This window comes from Nerophis ophidion, linkage group LG08 (genome assembly GCF_033978795.1).
Source record: "Nerophis ophidion isolate RoL-2023_Sa linkage group LG08, RoL_Noph_v1.0, whole genome shotgun sequence".
NCBI lineage: Eukaryota > Metazoa > Chordata > Actinopteri > Syngnathiformes > Syngnathidae > Nerophis > Nerophis ophidion.
In genome coordinates, this window is record NC_084618.1 from 61637211 (window position 1) to 61657630 (window position 20420).

General features: G+C 38.6%; 1 protein-coding gene across 3 annotated transcripts in view; it reads right to left on the reverse strand.

Annotated features, from left to right (window-relative positions):
• Positions 1-20420, reverse strand: part of rhbdl1 (rhomboid, veinlet-like 1 (Drosophila)) — a 144523-nt gene that overhangs the window by 104640 nt on the left and 19463 nt on the right. Inside the window, exon 1 of one of the 3 annotated variants that reach the window (XM_061909261.1) lies at positions 4426-4805. The exons of 1 other annotated variant lie outside the window; for it this stretch is intronic. In XM_061909261.1, the coding sequence (XP_061765245.1) occupies positions 4426-4665 (240 nt within the window). In that variant the 5' untranslated portion in view covers positions 4666-4805. Of the gene's footprint in view, positions 1-622; positions 695-4425; positions 4806-20420 lie in introns of those variants that run through there. One more of the 3 variants, XM_061909263.1, reaches the window with a different exon arrangement.

A 20420-nucleotide genomic window follows, 5' to 3' on the forward strand; every position in this document is an offset into this window, starting at 1 on the left:
ATTTTGTAAATGTAAAGTTTTTATTTTAAATCCAACAGTCTACTAAAATATATACATAATTAATATTGAAATCCAGAGGCAAATGCATACATTATTCCTCTGATGGCAGCCATAACTGCGATGTAGCCCTCAATGAAAACCAGTTTGCCATCCCTGGTTTATACTGACTGTTCACTGAGTGTCAGTAATGTTACGCATACTCCATCCATTCATCCATTTTCTACCGCTTGTCCCTTTTCGGGTCGAGGGGGGTCACTGGAGCCTATCGAAGGGCCAACACAGACAGACAGAAAATATTCGCACTCACATTCACACACTAGGGCCAATTTAGTGTTGCCAATCAACCTATCCCCAGGTGCATGTCTTTGGAAGTGGGCGGAAGCCGGAGTACTTGAAAGGGAACCCATGCAGTCGCAGGGAGAACATGCAAACTCCACACAGAAAGACCCAGAGTCCGGGATTGAACCCAGGACCTACTATTGTAAGGCACCCGAACTAACCCCTCTACCATCGTGCTGCCATGAGCTAGGAATGTTCTTCACAAATATTTCCTTGAGAATGCGGTCACTTATCATCAAAAAACTAAATCAGTGAAAAGATTGTTGCTTCCCCCCCTGCTCACCTGTTTTTTTGTGATTGATTTGCTCCAGATTTGCGCATAATGGAACTGCAGCATGTTCAACTGTGGCCTTGTACACTTTATGAACACACAACACACACAAATCAATAACACATTTACACGATCAGCCATCTACTGCCCAATTTTTAGCTCTCAAGCCTGACAACCTTCAGTAGAACTTCACCAAAGGGAAATATGTGCAGTGGACAGTCAAAAGTATTGGCACCGGAACAGCTACAGCGAGTACAAATGGGAGCTATTATGAAGCTGCAGACTTTTACAAAAAGCCTTCAAATGAATTAAAAAAAGAAGTATGGCCTCCATCTCAAACTCTATTTCAGTGTTTCTCAAATAGTGGGTTAGGGTTAGAGAGGGGGCACAATTAGCAAGGGAGATTTTTGTTATTTCTGTCATGACTGTAGTGCAGGCCAATTCACCTGACGGCCCGCGGGCCACATCAGGTTCGCCAAAGCTTTTGATTTGGTCCGCTGAACATCACCCAAATTGGCTTGATGAAGCCATTCAAAAAAGAGTTGACCATATATGTAGTACTCCCGCCACCCCGCAGGTGGCAACAGCGAAGCATACTGTATGTGTCACAATAAAGTAGAAAAAGATGGCAATATTGACCCTGAAAAAAATCTAAATAAATGGCAAAAATCTGACTTTTAACAGCAACTTGACGACAAAGTATGAGTATATTGAAATTGATGACTTTTTGACATCTTTTGTATTCTTGGTCGTGTTGTTCTTGGCTGTTTAACACTAAATACATGTAACGTGGAATTTGACCAGCAAAGGGCGATGAAGCTACAACTAACACTAAGCCTATTTCATTGATTGATTGATACTTTTATTAGTAGCTTGCACAGTTCAGTACATATTCCGTACAATTGACCACTAAATGGTAACATCCGAATAAGTTTTTTAACTTGTTTAAGTCGGGGTCCACGTTAATCAATTCATTTATGTAACATATACAGATGAACATTATTTATGTAAAATACACAATGGACATTATACTTTTGTAATGTTTGTATTTACAGTCTTACAATCCTAAAATAAAGTTTAGATTAAGTTTAGTTTATTTCAAAGGGGACGCTGCAATTTATTAAAACACATGACTACACATGGTTAAAAAAAAAACAGAATTAGCCAGACGGCTAGTTATCATCTGTAGTCCCCTGGCCATGATGTAAAAAAAGGCAGTAAAATTAAAATTTTAAACAAAAAGAAATGAAAGAGAGAGAAAAAGAAAAAAAGCATACAATACATGTATGATATGATAAAAAAATAAAAGAACACCATAACATTTATCATAGCATCAAAACAGGCTCATCTTTTAATGCATTGATGAGCCACATTTTTAAATTTTTTGGGAAGCCCTTGTGAAATAAAGGAAGACGAATAAAGAAATAAAACTGTGGAAAAACAATTATTCAAAAGGAAAAACATCAACCATCAACAAAACTCAGCGTCTGTTTCTTCATGCTGTTAACTATCTGTCTAGCTGCGCCCGCTGGAAACGAGTGGCAAAGGGTAGAATAATGAATTAATTGACAGTGCAGTGAGAAAGCTAATGTGTTTACTTTGTAAATAAGCAAACACAGTCTCAAAGGAATACAACCTGCGGAGACACTTTTCTAAAGTAACATCCAAATTTTGATGTACTGCCCCTGGAAAACTCCGGCCCTCTTCATTATGTAGTTGAATAACCCTGCTCTAGTGTTCATGTTAGAACAATACACACGTCTGGAGGTCTGTGGTAGCAATGCATAATCTAATCAACAGGTTTATTTTCAAACAAATGACTGAAGTACATTTATAGGAAGATGTGGAGAAGTTTGCGTCCAGAATTAAAAAAAAGGCATATTTAAAGAATATAACTCACACAGTACGTTGTACAAATAAATATATACAATGGGGCGAAAAAGTATTTAGTCAGCCACCACTTGTGCAAGTTCTCCCACTTAAAATGATGACAAATGTCTGTAATTTTCATCATAGGTACACTTCAACTGTGAGAGACAGAATGTGAAAAAAAAATCCAGGAATTCACATTGTAGGAATTTTAAAGAATTTATTTGTAAATTATGGTGGAAAATAACTATTTGGTCAACCATTCAAAGCTCTCACTGATGGAAGGAGGTTTTGGCTCAAAATCTTACGATACATGGCCCCATTCATTCTTTCCTTAACACGGATCAATCGTCCTGTCCCCTTAGCAGAAAAACAGCCCCAAAGCATGATGTTTCCACCCCCATGCTTCACAGTAGGTTTGGTGTTCTTGGGATGCAACTCAGTATTCTTCTTCCTCCAAACACGACGAGTTGAGTTTATACCAAAATGGATACATGGATGATACAGCAGAGAATTGGGAGAATGTCATGTGGTCAGATGAAACCAAAATAGAACTTTTTGGTATAAACTCAACTCGTCGTGTTTGGAGGAAGAAGAATACTGAGTCGCATCCCAAGAACACCAAACCTACTGTGAAGCATGGGGGTGGAAACTTAATGCTTTGGGGCAGTTTTTCCACTGAGGGGACAGGCTGATTGATTCGTGTTAAGGAAAGAATGAATGGGGCCATGTATCGTGAGATTGTGAGGCAAAACCTCCTTCCATCAGTGAGAGCTTTGAATGGTTGACCAAATACTTATTTTCCACCATAATTTACAAATAAATTCTTTAAAATTACTAGAATGGGAATTCCTGGATTTTTTTTTCACATTCTGTCATCATTTTAAGTGGGAGAACTTGCACAATCGGTGGCTGACTAAATACTTTTTTGCCCAACTGTAAATAAATATTATCAAGTTCTCAATAGTAATCCAAGTTGGGGTACACTAGAATTTGTTTGTTTCTTCCAGGGGGGTCACGACAGAAAATAATTGAGAAGCACTGATGCAATTGATCAATTAATCAATTAGGAGGCGTTGTCATGGACAGTTAAGCTATCATCACCAGTCGGTTGCCATCACTGAAGCACTCGTACAGTCAATGACTCACGGGCGCTGACCATGAGCATCCTCTTACTCAGCACACACGGGTTTCCTCCTTTTGCTACAAACACACATTCATAAAAACACACACATTCTGAGGTTATTGATGCTGTTGATAAGGGGTGTTGCTGACAGGCCAATCAACTTTGACCACCCCACAAAACCCTGCTGCTGCTGCAAGTAATCGATTTCTCCCATCTCAAAGAGAACGACTGTTCAATCCATCAGTCAATCAGCCCCCATTTCACAATTAAATAAATACCGCTGTGTTAGTCTGACAGCGATGAATACCAACGTTAAATTCAAACCAGCAACCGGACAAGTCAGAACAACGGCGGTCACCCTCCCGTGAGGAGAATCACCCGAGACGGACAAAAACGACAAGTCTCAATGGATTCATTGCTGAAGCAGAACAAATAAAACACAACATTCACACTGAAAGATCCAACCAATATGCAGCGACCGCCAACGCCACTCAGCGGCTCGTGCTCTGACCTCACGGCGTCGGGACCCACATGGCTCCATGATGTACCGTATTGTCCTAGGCGCTATCCTGGAAACACACACACACACACACACACACACACACACACACACACACACACACACACACACACACACACACACACACACACACACACACACACACACACACACACCTTCATCCCTCTGCGGGGCATCAATCCACTGCGATGTTGTGCATATGTGTGTGTGTATGTATCTCTCCCTCTCTAGATAGCCAAGTGAGGTGGCTGTGGCAGCCCGTAACCATAGAAACATCCACCGCTGCTGCTGCTGCCTTACCTGCTCTTGTATGAGCTGAAAGAATGAGCTTCTATCCATATACTGGCCAGGGTGGTCGGAGGAGCCGCTGAGGACAAGGGCATAAGGAGGAAGGGGCCAAAAAAGCAAAGGAGCGGCAGCCAGGGGCCAGGCGAGGATGCAGGGCAGGTTGAGGTTGCAGCTGGTGCCTAGAAATCTTAGCTCAAGGTGTCCTTTGTAGCACTGATCTGTCCTGACTCCTAGCCGGGGTTCGGAGTGCATGCAAACGTGGCTCGGTGTGGCGTGGAGCTATAGCAAGCTTCAGCAGGCAGCCATGCAGCTCTCATTCACTCTCCTCCGCCTCCTCGCTCGCCTCTATCCCATTGCACTGACTGCTCCTGCTGCCCCTCTCCAAACACACACACACACACACACCCACACACACACACACACACACACACACACACACACACAAGGCATCATAACATGCATACCAATGAGCCAAGGGAGGGAGGTGGCCTCATGCTTCCAATTGGAAAAGGGGAAGGAGTGGCTCAAAAAGGCATCTCAGGGAGAGAGAAGGGGATGGGCTCCATTGCGGCTTACTACTGACCGACAGCACACACGTGTGTGTGGTGTGCGCACTAATGCGACATTAATGGTACCAAACACGTAAGCTTGTGCGAGACAAAGGAGACTTCAATTAGCAACATGACACTATTGTTACTTAGGGCTGCAGTGGAACACACGGTAAGACTGGCAGGCCCTCATAACAACAATTTGTTTGGTGCAGGGGGGAATGATAAGGGGTTTCTGCCAGCGACAAAGATGATCTCCAAGAAGGGAAGGCGGTGGCGTATACACGGGGGACGTAAATCCCAAGCCGTAAAACCAGCAGCACCCGGAAGGCACCGTCAGTGTGGTGACACAATCGTGACATCCGCGAAGATTGCGGTTGAGGTATTTCTTGTCCTCTACACATGCCCCTTGTTAGATTTACCACCCACTCTCAGCTCAATTGCTGTTAACGGAGATAAACCCTGCCCCGTTTGAGCTCCAGATGCCAGGCCCCCGTATCTTTCGTATTAATAGGAAAAGCATTTGATAGCCCCCTCAATGTGAGAAACATATGTGGACGTTGTAATTACAGCAGTGTTACCCGTGGTTTGGGTTACAGGGAGGCAGCTGGTAAGCCACTGGAATTGTAGCCGCTGATAATGCTTCTACTTCGATCTCGTGCACAGGGCCGGGCTCTCAGATTTGTAAACAATAACAATGACGAGAGTAGCCCATACTTGCCAACCCTCCCGGATTTTCCGGGAGACTCCCGAAATTCATCGCCTCTCCCGAAAACCTCCCAGGACAAATTTTCTCCAGAAAATCTCCCGAAATGCAGGCGGAGCTGGAGGCCACGTCCCCTCCAGCTCCATGCATGCCCGAGTGACGTGTCGACAGCCTGTTTTCACGTCCGCTTTCCCACAATATAAACGGACTGCCTGCCCAATGACGTTATAACTGTAAAATGATCAAGGGCGAGTTCTTTGTTTCTTATGTGGGTTTATTGTTAGGAAGTCTCATAAACGTCCTCCCAGCGCGGCAACAACAAACAACAACAGAAGTCACGTTTTCGTCTACCGTAAAGCAGTTCGCCTGCCGTAAACAGCAATGTTGTGACACTCTTAAACAGGAACATACTGCCAGCTACTGTGCATGCATATGTGACAATAACATCTACGGCTTTTAGAGCAGTGGTTCTGAACCTTTTTTTCAGAGATGTACCCCGTGAACATTTTTTTTAATTCAAGTACCCCCTTATCAGAGCAAAGCATTTTTGGTTGAAAAAAAAAGATAAAGAAGTAAAATACAGCACTATATAATGAGTTTCTGATTTATTAAATTGTATTACTGTGCAAAATGGGCTTCACGGTGGGAGAGGGGTTAGTGCGTCTGCCTCACAATACGAAGGACCTGAGTAGTCAGGGTTCAATCTCGGGCTTGGGATCTTTCTGTGTTGAGTTGCTCATGTAGACTTGCGAGGATTTCATCTACTAAAACCAGGAGTACACTCAAATCTTGTATGCACAAACAAATTCAAAAGGATTAAAGTGTGCGCAGGTATTAATCCAAGCACATTTCTTTTGGACATCCCAATCAACGTGGAATTGAGCGCACAGGTTGGAGTGGCCGGCCACTCCCCGTCCACACCTCCATTTAAACACGCAAATCATATTCAAATTAGCCATGAGCCTGAAACCTTATACTCCGCACAGTCAGAAAACACAAATAAGAGAAAAACGGCAACAAAAAAAATTATTTCCCTGATAATGACTTGAAGGTGCTTCTTGCTAGAGTATAAAATGTACTCTATTCCACTATTGGTGCATGTTAGTGATACTAAACTGTCTAGCTGCATCCTATCTGGCTGATTGTATTGTACCATATGTCCCGGACAGAAATCTGCATTCTAAGAACCCCAGTTTATTAGTGATTCTCAGAGCCCCAAAAAAGTCTGCGGGCTTTAGAGCATTTTTTATTTGGGCTCCAGTACTCTGGAATGCCCTACAGTTAGAGATGCTACCTCAGTAGAAGCATTTAAGTCCCATCTTAAAACTCATTTATATACTCTAGCCCAGGGGTCGGGAACCTTTTTGGCTGAAAGAGCCATGAAAGCCAAGTATTTCAAAATGTATTTCTGTGAGAGCCATATCATATTTTTTTACACTGAATACAACTAAATGCGTGCATTTTTAAGTAAGACCAACATTTTTAGAGTATAATAATTCTCTTATTCTTTTTAATAACATTGTTATTCTAAAGTTAACCAATAATAAATATAATACTTCTTACCATTAATGCGACATCTTGAACAGGTGCGATAAAAAAACAGATGGTTGGATTGAAATGCATGAGAATGTTTTATAATTTGAACGTTATTTTTAACACTGTGATTACCAGCTGAATTATTAATTATTGTTTTAAGCAATGTCAGCTAAGATTTATCCAAGAGCCAGATGCAGTCATCAAAAGAGCCACATCTGGCTCTAGAGTCATAGGTTCCCTACCCCTGCTCTAGCCTTTCAAAAAAAAACCTTTTTAGACCAGTTGATCTGCTGTCTCTTTTCTACTTTGCCCCCCTGTCCTGCGTGGGCAGGTTATCAGGTGACCACGGATCAGCCTCCACGGGGGAGGCGCTGGTTGTTCCAATTCGGGACCCAGGAAGCATTGCACCGGCACCCAGATCTGCAGTCCCTTCAGGTTTGTTCCTACAGGGCTGAGTTTTATTCTTGCTCTGATGTGGGATCAGAGCCGAGGATGTCCTTGTGGTTTGATGCAGCCCTTTGAGATATTTGTGATTAAGGGCTATAAATACACTTTGATTGATTGATATGCTCAATTTGCATCACAGGAATTATAATTAGGACCATCACATAAATAAATGTATTCACCAAGAAGCAACAAATGGCACAATGCCAGCTTGTAGTTAGTCAACAACCATGCTGTTACTTAGAATGTAAGAACCATGCATTGAACCAGACCACATCGCTACAATGTTGCTTCATTGCATTTGTGCATCACATTTAATCTGTGCGTTGATCGAATAAAAATGCTTCCTGTTGACATATACATATTCATCATATGATGGCAAGCGTGTTCGGTCGATAAATGATTACATTAGGAAAGCCGTCTGTTGCTTCAAATTGCACTTTAATTCCAGCTGCTGGAATTAAATATACCTGGCTAACATGCTGATAGTTTAACCTTTGAGTCGACTTAATTCAAAACTATGTAAAGCCTCCTAAGCGAAGAAAAATGGTAGCACTCAAAGAAGTGTTAGAAGTAAATCATACATTATATTTTTAAATTTTCAATGCTTTAAATTCTTAAACAGCTTCTGACATATCCATAGATATAAAGTTTTTATATATTGGTATAGTTTATGTTAGGGGTCACCAACGCCGTGCCCGCGGGCACCAGGTAGCCCGTAAGGACCAGGTGAGTAGCCCGCTGGCCTGTTCTAAAAATAGCTCAAATAGCAGCACTTACCAGTGAGCTGCCTCTATTTTTTAAATTTGATTTATTTACTCGCAAGCTGGGCTCGCTTTGCTTGACATTTTTCATTCTGAGAGAGACAAAACTCAAATAGAATTTGAAAATCCAAGAAAATATTTTTAAAAGACTTGGTCTTCACTTGTTTAAATAAATTCATTTATTTTTTTACTTTGCTTCTTATAACTTTCAGAAAGACAATTTTAGAGAAAAAACACAACCTTAAAAATGATTTTAGGATTTTTAAACACATACACCTTTTTACCTTTTAAATTCCTTTCTCTTCTTTCCTGACAATTTAAATCAATGTTTAGGTAAATTAAAAAAAAAATTTGTAAAGAATAATAAACAGATTTTAATTTAATTCTTCATTTTAGCTTCTGTTTTGTCGACTAAGAATATTTGCGAAATATTTCTTCAAACTTATTATGATTAAAAATTCAAAAAAAATATTCTGGCAAATCTAGAAAATCTGTAGAATCAAATTTAAATCGTATTTCAAAGTCTTTTGAATTTCTTTAAAAATTTTAATTCTGGAAAATAATGATTTGTCTTTGTTAGAAATATAGCTTGATCCAATTTGTTGTATATCATAACAAAGTGCAAATTAGATTTTTACCTATTCAAAACATGGCATCAACATTCTAAAATGTATTTTAATCAGGAAAAATGACTAATTATGTTCCATAAATTATTATTTTAATTTTTTCAAAAACATTCGAATTAGCTAGTTTTTCTCTTCATTTTTTGGGGTTGAATTTTAAATTTTAAAGAGTAGAAATTGAAGATAAACTATGTTTCAAAATTAAATTTTCATTTTTTCGTGTTTTTTCTCTTTTAAATTGTTCAATTAAGTGTTTTTTTCATCATTTATTCTTTACAATAAACCTTCTGTAAAAGGTAAAAAACTATACGACGGAATGACAGACAGAAATACCCATTTTTTATATATATATAGATTTATTTATTGAAGGTAAATTGATCAAATTGGCTATTTCTGGCAATTTATTTAAGTGTGTATCAAACTGGTAGCCCTTCGCATTAATTAGTACCCAAGAAGTAGCTCTTGGCTTCAAAAAGGTTGGCGACCCCTGGTTTATGTTTTACGCTCTTTTTGTGAAAAAAAAAAAAAAAAAAAAACATTGGGGGAAAACACCAAATGTGCATAATTTCCAAAAACGAGTTGCAAAGTGGAATACTTGAGATGAGGTACTTACAGCTTATATGTCAATAATTCACAACATTGATTTTGATGCACTATTATTTTTGGAACTATGACAGTTTTTCTTTCCAAAAACTCACATTATCCCTTCCTAGCCAAAAAAATGGCCAAACTCATACAAGTGTGATAAGTAAGTCATACAGAATAGTTTTTTTCTTTTTTAAACTTTCAACACAATACATTATTCAACAGTTTCACACCTAACTATAAACATAAAGTTTGTATATTTGTAGTCTTTTTTTTTTTTTAATGTTATAAGCTCTTTTTGGAAAAAAAAAACAAAAAACATTTTTTCATTATGGGAAAACCATTAATTATGCAATATTTACCAAAAATGAGTTGCAAAGTTGAATTCTTTGTTTGTATGGGCTAATTACAGCCTTTAATAGCTCAATGATTCATAACAACATTGATTTTTATGCTTTATTATTTTTGGATTTAAGACAGTTTTCTTTCTAAAAACTGACACTATCCCACCCTTGCCGAAATATGGTCAAACTTATTAAGTGTTACGTAAGTCATACACAAGTTTAAGCCCCCCCCCCCAAAAAAACAAACACTTTCAACAATTAAAATCTTTCAGCAGCTTAAGACCTATCCACGAATGTTAGGGTTATTTTTGAGTGTTTTTTTATTTTATGTTTTAGGACATTATTGCCCTTCTGTGAGACACCTACCCAGTGGCCTAGTGGTTGGAGTGTCCGCCCTGAGATCAATAGGTTGGGAGTTCAAACCCCAGCCGAGTCATACCAAAGACTATAAAAATGGGACTCATTACCTCCCTGCTTGGCACTCAGCATCAAGGGTTGGAATTGGTGGTTAAATCACCACAAATGATTCCCGGGCGCGGCACCGCTGCTGCCCACTGATCCCCTCACCTCCCAGGGGGTGAATAAGGGGATGGGTCAAATGCAGAGGACAAATTTTGTCACATCTAATTTGGTACTTTAACTTTAACCACTGTCTTGTTGCAGCTTGTTTTGTTGTGTAACTTCTCTGCATGACGTCGACTACAATGAGCTGATGGAAATCTTGGCAAATTTATCCTGCAAACATGCATGATGAACTTTCTCGGCCACGTGTCCAATAAATGAAGAGGAGGGCGAGAGTCTTGTCAAAGCATGCTTTTTTTCACCTGCAAGGTTGTCCATTTTGATGTGTAAGATAAAGGGGGAAAAATAAATATCAGCATCAGTATTTTTGGTGAAACTGAACATTTGCTTTAGCGTAAATAACATAGAAGTCACATAAGTGCTGTCATTATCTGATGGCGATGTGGTGCCATTGCAAACTTACACACTGACAATCGACACCAAATGTTTTAGCAACCACATTTACACAGCTCCCTGTAGCAATAATAACCCACCAATATCATTGTTTATTGCATAAGAGTTGTTTGCTGAAAAATGTTTCCACTCTGTATGAAATTAATTATCGCATTACACCAAAAAAACATTTTGCTTGTGTTTCCAACAGATATGCTTAGATATCCATTCTGTATTTCTTGTGAAAGCATTGTAAAATTTTAGGTTCTCAGTATATTGAAAAACATGTGTTACAATGGGAGTCATTGGGTGACCAAAATGAATATCTTCTCTTTGGAATAACTTACCAAAAAGTGTCAAATACCTTTCTGAAGAAGAACTTGTTCAAACCTATTTGGCCATATTTTAGCTCTCTAATCTTTAAATTTAACTGATTTGTCAAAAATAGAAAAACAATGCAGAAAAAGACCGTTTTTCAGTCAAAGGTGACTCAAGGGGTAATGTGTTTTTTTGCACCACTTTGCCTTTGCTTTTATATCCACGATGGTCATAAGTCTCTGATCTGCATATCAATCATTCTGAGGAGTAATTACTCAACGTTTCTTTATTTAAACAGTTGCCCAGCATCACCTCTGAGTGTTGCCAAAATATCCACAGCATGCGCAGAAGACGGCAATTAATTTGGCATGATGCACCGCACATTTCCACATTCAGTTCACTCTTGATACATCCCAACTTTGCAGTGAAAAAGTGCGTGCGCACTCTGAATGCAAAACCCATTACCAGTGAAGTTGGCACGTTGTGTAAATCGTAAATAAAAACACAATACAATGATTTTAAAATCCTTTTCAAATTATACTCAATTGAATAGACTGCAAAGACAAGATATTTAATGTTCAAACTGAGAAATATATATTTTTTTCAAATAATCATTCATTTAGAATTTAATGCAGCAACACATTGCAAAAAAGTAGGCACAGGGGCATTTTTACCACCGTGTTGCATGGCCTTTCCTTTTAAAAACACTCAGTAAACATTTTGAAACTGAGGAGACCAATTTTTTTAAGCTTTTCAGGCGGAATTCTTTCCCATTCATGCTTGATGTACAGCTTAAGTTGTTCACCAGTCCGGGGTTTCTGTATTTTATGCTTCATAATGCGCCACACGTCTTCAATGGGAGACAGGTCTGGACTACAGGGAGGCCAGTCTAGTACCTGCACTCTTTTACTACGAAGCCACGCTGTTGTAACACATGCAGAATGTGGCTTGGCATTGTCTTGCTGAAATAAGCAGGGGCGTTCATGAACAAGAAATTGCTTGGATGGCAACATATGTTGCTCCAAAACCGGTATGTACCTTTCAGCGTTAATGGTGCCTTCACAGATGTGTAAGTTACCCATGACTTGGGCACTAATACACCCCCATACCATCACAGATGCTGGCTTTTGAACTTGGCGCCTATAACAATCCGGATGGTTCTTTTCCTCTTTGGTCCAGAGGACACAACGTCCACAGTTTCCAAAAACAATTTGAAATGTGGACTCGTCAGACCACAGAACACTTTACATTAATCCATCTTAGATGAGCTCGGGCCCAGCGAAGCCGGCGGCGTTTCTGGGTGTTGTTGATGAATGGCTTTGGCTTTGCATAGTAGAGTTTTAACTTGCACAGACAAATGTAGCAACGAACTGTAGTTACTGAAAGTGTTTTTTTGAAGTGTTCCTGAGCCCATGTGGTGATATCCTTTAATGTTAAAGTACCATTGATAATCACACACACACTAGGTGTGGTAAAATTACTCTGCATTTGACCCATCCCCTTGTTCCACGCCCTAGGAGGTGAAGGGAGCAATGAGCAGCAGCAGTGACCGCGCTCGGGAATCCTTTTTGGTGATTTAACCTCAAATTTCAACCCTTGATAAGGAGTACCAAGCAGGGAGGTAATGGGCCACTGAGCAGTACCGTCTGAGGGATCAAAGATCATGGGCATTCAGTGTTGTTTTTCAGTCTTGCCGCTTAACTGCAGTGATTTCTCCAGATTCTCTGATTCTTTTGATGATATTACAGACCGTAGATAGTAAAATCCCTTAATTCCTAGCAATTGCTGGTTGAGAAATGTTGTTTCTTAAACTGTTTGACAATTTGCTCACGCAGTTGTTCACAAAGGCGGTGATTCGCCCCATCCTTGTTTGTGAATGACTGAGCATTTCATGGAAGCTGCTTTTATACCCAATCCTGGCACCCACCTTTCCCAATTATCCCGTTCACCTGTGGGATGTTCCTAATAAGTGTTTGATGGGCATTCCTCAACTTTCTCAGTCTTTTTTGCCACTCGTGCCAGCTTTTTTTAAACATGTTGCCGGCATCACATTTCAAAAGTTTACCAGTTCGAACGTTAAGTATCGTGTCCTTGCAGTTTATTCAATTGAATATAGGGTGAAAAGAATTTGCAAATCATTGCATTGTTTTAATTTACGATTTATACAATATGCCAACTTCACTGGTTTCGGGTTTTGTACATGAGGCCCGTGGAGAAAATGACAAGTGTTTAGCAGGTTTAAATCATGGTGATCAATGAAGCAAAATCATCAAATAACGGTGTAGCTGCTAGGAAATATGATTTTGTGTTGACCCACTGTAGTTAGGGACATTCAAAGTGAATTATTTTATTTTTCTTAAATGTTGCAATAATTAGATGATTATAGCTTAGAGGTAAAAAACAAACAAAGAAAAAAAAACAATGAAAAAATTAGTACAACCATAATTGATTTTTATTTTTTAAGTTCAACAATGTTAACTACTGGTTCACATTCCTAAGGAAATTACGTGCAAATAATCAAGACAAATTTAAAGACATCCAATAACAATATTAATAAGTTAAATAACACCTACTGGATGGTAAAGAAAAAATGACTTAAGCAGCACAGATCACAACGACATTAGCTGCTTCGGTAGCATTGAACGTCGCGAGTTTGTTGTCACAGTTGTTGCTCACTTTGAGGTTACCAAAGTGGAGGTGAAACGGGATTCGAAGACGAGTTGAATCAACGGTTTAATAATATCCTCTTAACATGAAAAACAACAATAGTAAACAACAGTTCAATCAGTCCAACAGTACACTTGGAACTCGTAACCTGAGAGTTTTATTTTTTTCTAACAAACAAAATATTTTTTTGCATATATTCCAAATTTATTGAGATGCACACCTTAATAAATTGCTGAAATCAAGTGAAATCAATATTGACCGTCTTTTTTTTTTTTTTTTGTCCTGTCCAGCTTCTTAGGCAAATCATATACTTGATGTAGATGCCCATATATTGACCGTTTTTGATATTCCACCGTGAAAGAAGTAGGCCTATAGCAGTTGTCACCAACCTTGTTGAAACCAAGAGCTACTTCTTGGGTACTGATTAATGCGAAGGCCTACCAGTTTGATACACACTTAAATAAATTGCCAGAAATAGCCAATTTGTTCAATTTACCTTTTGTAAATAAATGTATATATATATAAAAAAAGGGTATTTCTGTCTGTCATTCCGTCGTACATTTGTTTTCCTTTTATGGAAGGTTTTTTGTAGAGAATAAATGATGAAAAAAACACTTAATTGAACCGTTTAAAACATAGGAGAAAACAAAACAAAAAAGAAAATTAAATTTTAAAACATAGTTTATCTTCAATTTCGACTCTTTAAAATTCAAAATTCAACCGAAAAAAATGAAAAGAAAAACTAGCTAATTCGAATCTTTTTGAAAAAATGACAAAAAGAATTTATGCAAAATCATTAGTAATTTTTCCTGATCAAAATTAATTTTAGAATTTTGATGACATGTTTTAAATAGGTTAAAATCCACTTTGAAATAAGATTTTAATTTGATTCTACAGATTTTCTAGATTTGCCAGAATATTTTTTTTAAATTTTAATCATAATAAGTTTGAAAAAATATTTCACAAATATTCTTCGTCATAAAAACAGAAGCTAAAATTAATAATTAAATTAAAATGTATTTATTATTCTATACAATAAAAAATAAATTTACTTGAACATTGATTTAAATTGTCAGGAAAGAAGAGTGAGGAATTTAAAAGGTAAAAAGGTATATGTGTTTAAAAATCCTGAAATCATTTTTAAAGTTGTATTTTTTCTCTAAAATTGTCATTCTGAAAGTTATAAGAAGCAAAATAAATAAAAAAAATGAATTTATTTAAACAAGTGAAGACCAAGTCTTTAAAATATTTTCTTGGATTTTCAAAATCTATTTGAGTTTTGTCTCTCTTAGAATAAAAAATGTCGAGCAAAGCGAGACCAGCTTGCTAATAAATAAATACAATTTAAAAAAATTGAGGCAGCTCACTGGTAAGTGCTGCTATTTAAGCTATTTCTAGAACAGGCCAGCGGGCGACTCATCTGGTCCTTACGGGCAACCTGGTGCCCGCGGGCACCGCGTTGATGACCCCTGGCTTATAGTATCTATCTTGCCAGAGCATCCACACCTGTGTGGTCTTGTCTTAATCCAAACCAAATCCTCTGCAGAAAGGCAAGTGCCTACTCTTTAACATGGCCTCAGTTCATCAGACAAAACAGCAGTTTAGCTTCTATGTGGGAGACAGGAGAGACTAACGAGGCCTTACGGGGAGACAGAAAGGCAGAATGCATTAATTAGTCTGCCGACACGTACCCTTACTCCCACAACTGTAAACCTTGATGTATGATAGTTACAGTAGTCATGTGCATGCTGCATAAAGGGCACAATAGTCTGGATGCAATGTGTAGTGTACACCGGGGGGGTTTCACTAATACTTCTAACAGACTAAACTTTAGGGATAAACCTTAACAATGAAATGATGATTGTAGCAGCGAGACATCCCCCATCCGAAAGCAAGGTAGCATCTACAAATATGTAAAAATGACAAGAATGTAGTCGATCAACAATCTTTTTTTTCCAAACTACTGTCGGACATAACCACGCCAAAACAACATCAGCATACTCAACTGGTAGCCAGCACCTAGGCAGTACAGCTCAGTTGGTAGAGTGGCTGTGCCAGCAACTTGAGGGTTCCAGGTTCGATCCCCGCTTCTGCCATCCTAGTTACTGCCGTTGTGTCCTTGGGCAAGACACTTTACCCACCTGCTCCCAGTCCCACCCACACTGGTTTAAATGTAACTTAGACAATGGGTTTCACAATGTGAAGTGCTTTGAGTCACTAGAGAAAAGCACTATTTAATATAATTCACTTCACCTCACTTCACCTACACTCAGGACTCCGGCTGCCATGATCATGGCCTCACAGACTGTTGGAAATCGCATAACTCTTACATGACAGACCTGCCAGGTTGCTATTCAGCATTTGCATGCGGCTCCCTTGTAACACAAACAATATAAAACAACAAAAAAGAGCGACAGACCAAAGTTTGTTCAGAGCTTTCGAGTTCTAAAACTCACAATTTCGCTCTAGCGCCCCCTAGGAATACAACACAGACAAACTGCTCCTAGGAAGAAAACACAGACAAAGCTGCTTGTAACTTCCGGTAGGAATGTCAAAGAGGCATGAAACAAAAACCTATATGTAGGTCTCACTTAGACCTATATTTTAATAATTGACATCCTTCAGCAAAAATCAAAAGGAAGTTTGCTATTCCCACTTCAATACAACAACTGCATTCCTTTCACAATGCATTAGTCTCAAAATAGTGGCACAAAGGCGTCCTTATAAAATGCCCAAGCCACTTTACAACTGTTATTTCTATGAGACTTATGTATAACACATGTGTATACAACTTTTTCTCTGTGTAATAATCCATCCATCCATCTTCTACCGCTTATCCGGCCTTGGGTCGCGGGGGCAGCAGCCTAAGCGGACCCGACCAACGCTGCTTGCAGCTTTAATTGTATTTGTTTTGCTTCCATGTTTTATGAGAACTAGACAAACTATTAATCCACAAGGAAAATTATGTGACACAAAGTAGCTCAATTGCAAAAAGGATGAAAATCTCAGGGGCTACTTTGATCTGATGCCACTCTTTCAGGCGCATAGCAAAACCATGTGTTTGTAGCGCAGGCTCAAAAAGTCCACACAGACCACGGCACAAACATAGAGGGAAGCACATGAGAAATTAAAGAGCACTCAGATGTGCAATTTCTATAGATAAACACAACGGAAAACTATAAATGAGAAAAAAAAAAATAAGAAAATAAAAAAATTATACAGTACATACTGCGCATATACGACTGCAAGAAGCACCATCTTAAAGGGGAACATTATCACCAAACCTATGCAAGGGTCAATATATACCTTGATGTTGCAGAAAAAAGACCATGTATTTTTTAACCGACTTCCGAACTCTAAATGGGTGAATTTTGGCGAATTAAACGCCTTTCTGTTTATCGCTCTCGTAGCGATGACGTCCGAACGTGACGTCACCGAGGTAATACACCCGCCATTTTCATTTTCAACACATTACAAACACCGGGACTCAGCACTGTTATTTTCCGTTTTTTCGACTATTTTTTGGAACCTGCAGATGCATTTGCAATGATTAAGTCAACTAAATCACAAAGGTGAGTTTTGTTGATGTTGTTGACTTACAGACATCAGACATATTTGGTCGCAGCAAAACTGCCAGCTAATCGATGCTAACATGCTATGCTAATCGATGCTAACATGCTATTTACGCTACCTGTATGTACATTTGAAACTAGATACCCACATTTAATGCGAAACAAACACTTACCAATCGACATATTTAAGTTGCTCAAGTGTCACAAGATGCGAAAGTCCTGATCGTTTGGTCTGCACATTTTACCGACGATGCTAATAAGGCAGCCATGCTATGGGCCACTTCATTAGGTACACCCATGCTATGGCCGAATAGCATCAATAGCTATTCGCTCAATAGCTTCAGTTTCTTCTTCAATTTCGTTTTCGTTATCTGCCTACATACTCCGACCATCTGTTTCAATACATGCGTAATCTGTTGAATCGCTTAAACCGCTGAAATCCGAGTCTGAATCCGAGCTAATGTCGCTATATCTTGCTGTGGTAACCGCCATGTTGTTTGTATTGGCAGCCCTGTTTGACATCTCAGGGAAATGGACAGTCGCATCGCAAATAGCGAAAATCAAGAACTTAAAAGCTTTTTTTAGGGATATTCCGGGAGGTGTAAAATTTTGAAAAAAACTTCGAAAAATAAAACAAGCCACTGGGAACTGATTTTTTTTGTTTTTAACCCTTTTGAAATTGTGATAAGGTTCCCCTTTAACACCCTTAACTCCAAACCATTGTCCTCTGGGCGGCCACAGAAAGGAACAGACCCAACACCTTTTTCCCCATTGTGGGATAATTAATAGACTATCTTATCCTAAGAAAGCAGACTCTGTCCAAGGCTACCCACTAGCCCACTACTCACTTCATGCAATTGCATCATGGCCAATTATTCAGATTTGGCGATTGATGATGACATTTCTCAAACAGCTCAATGTCCATCCATCCATTTTCTAAATGCTACAAAAACACCCACTTAAAGGTGTTTTTTTTAAATAAATCAGAACATAATTTGGTACACACTTTTTGGAGACTGACGAGCACATGTCTAATATTTAAGCAAGGTTGGTTGAAAACTTGGTGGCCATCAAACACATCTAGAGACCTAGCAACTAATTGTTCAAAAGCCGTTTACCATTTGTCGAATGATGACAAAAGATTGAGAATGTCTGTACTGTATCTATGCTAGCATGTCTTCCACAAACATTTGAACACAACCCAACAGGGGTTCCATGAATGTAATTTACAGTCATGAAGAAATTAGGACAGTATGAGAAGACGCTTGTTGCAATAAAAGCGTAAATGTATTAACATTTTTCCAAGCTACTCTCAAATATAATTTTCACAAGACCACAATGTGCTATAGAATCTGGAAGATAAAATATAAAACCTTCACGGAACCGGCCTCAAAGAGGCATTGTGTGTGTGTGTTTGTGTGACTGTTTTTTTTAGTGGATTGTGTGTTTAGCTTTGCAGCCTCACCTGAATGTCCCATTGAGACGGGGAGGCAGGGTGGTGACATGCTTTTCGTGCATTTGTGTTTGGAAACAATCTGGCCATCTATCAAGCTGACAGCCACTGAGATGGTTTGCAGCATTAAAAATGTATTAACAGAGCTGCTGAGGGAGAAGAGAGAAAGTCTAGACGATGAAACAAGGGGAGAACAACCAGAAGATCTGATGGTAAAGTAATAATGAGAGTCCTAGAGTGTTGTAATTAGGCAACCTGAATACATAACATAACACTCTAATGCAGGTTGGACCAAGCCTTTTCTAGCGAGGGAAGCATATAGAAAAAAATGAAGGACACGGTTAAAGAATTGCTAAAACCAATCCAATGTAGCTCAATATATGCTAAGCTATCGAAACAAAACATCCACGTTATAGTTTTTGTTAAAGGTGTCAAGGCCAATTAGTGTAAAATACAGATGAAACTCAAAAGATTCAATATCGTGCAAAAGTCCATTTGTTTCAGCAATTCAACTTCAAATGTGAAACTATGTGCTATAAAGTCGTTACATGCACTACTGACTCATTTCTCTATGGATTGCACTTGTATTTTAAATTAATATTTATTTTGTAATTTCAATCTTGTTATGTATTTTTAATCTTGTGTAATTGTAGTTATGGACGCTAAATGTCCAATAAACGGACTGCAGATGGAAATTAGTATGGTGCTAAATCTGGTCATTGTTTTAATGTACCTGCACATTGTCCTTCAAATAAACAAATGCAATACAATCCAACTTGAGATATGTCAAGCATTTATTTGTTATTATTTTGATGATCATGGCTTACAGTTGTTGAAAACCCCACATATGGAGAACTCTCTTTGATGCCCCTGAAAGAGGGGCAGCACATCACAGTAGTTCCTTTGACTTCCTTCATTTTAGGTATTATTTCCACCTTTTCTTGCTTTTTTTTTAATCACTTATCTTTAATATATCCATCCATCCATCCATTTTCTACCGCTTATTCCCCCTTTGGGGTCGCTGGTGCCTATCTCGGGCGGAAGGCGGGGTACACCCTGGACAAGTCACCCCCTCATCCGTATATACTATATACTGTACATATAATATATAAATATTACATAAATGTTATATTTTACATTGCCACTATGGTCCATTTTTAGTCTATTTTATCATCCTTTGAAACTAAGCTACTGTGTGGAACAATTTCCTTTGTGGATCAATAAAGTTTGTCGAAGTCTAAGTCTATTTTCTGAGATTTGTAATTGGAGGTTTTCATCAGCTGTAAACAATCATCAAAATTATATTAAAAAAAGGCTTGAAATATCTGGAGTTGCATGTCATATTAGTTTTCACCTTGTAAATCTTATTGCTGGAATAAACAACACTTTGCACAATATTCTCATTTTTTTGTACATGTATAATACACTACTGACACTTAATAATATACATAGGAATTCTAAAATGTCAGATGAACGTATTGTACAAAAAACAA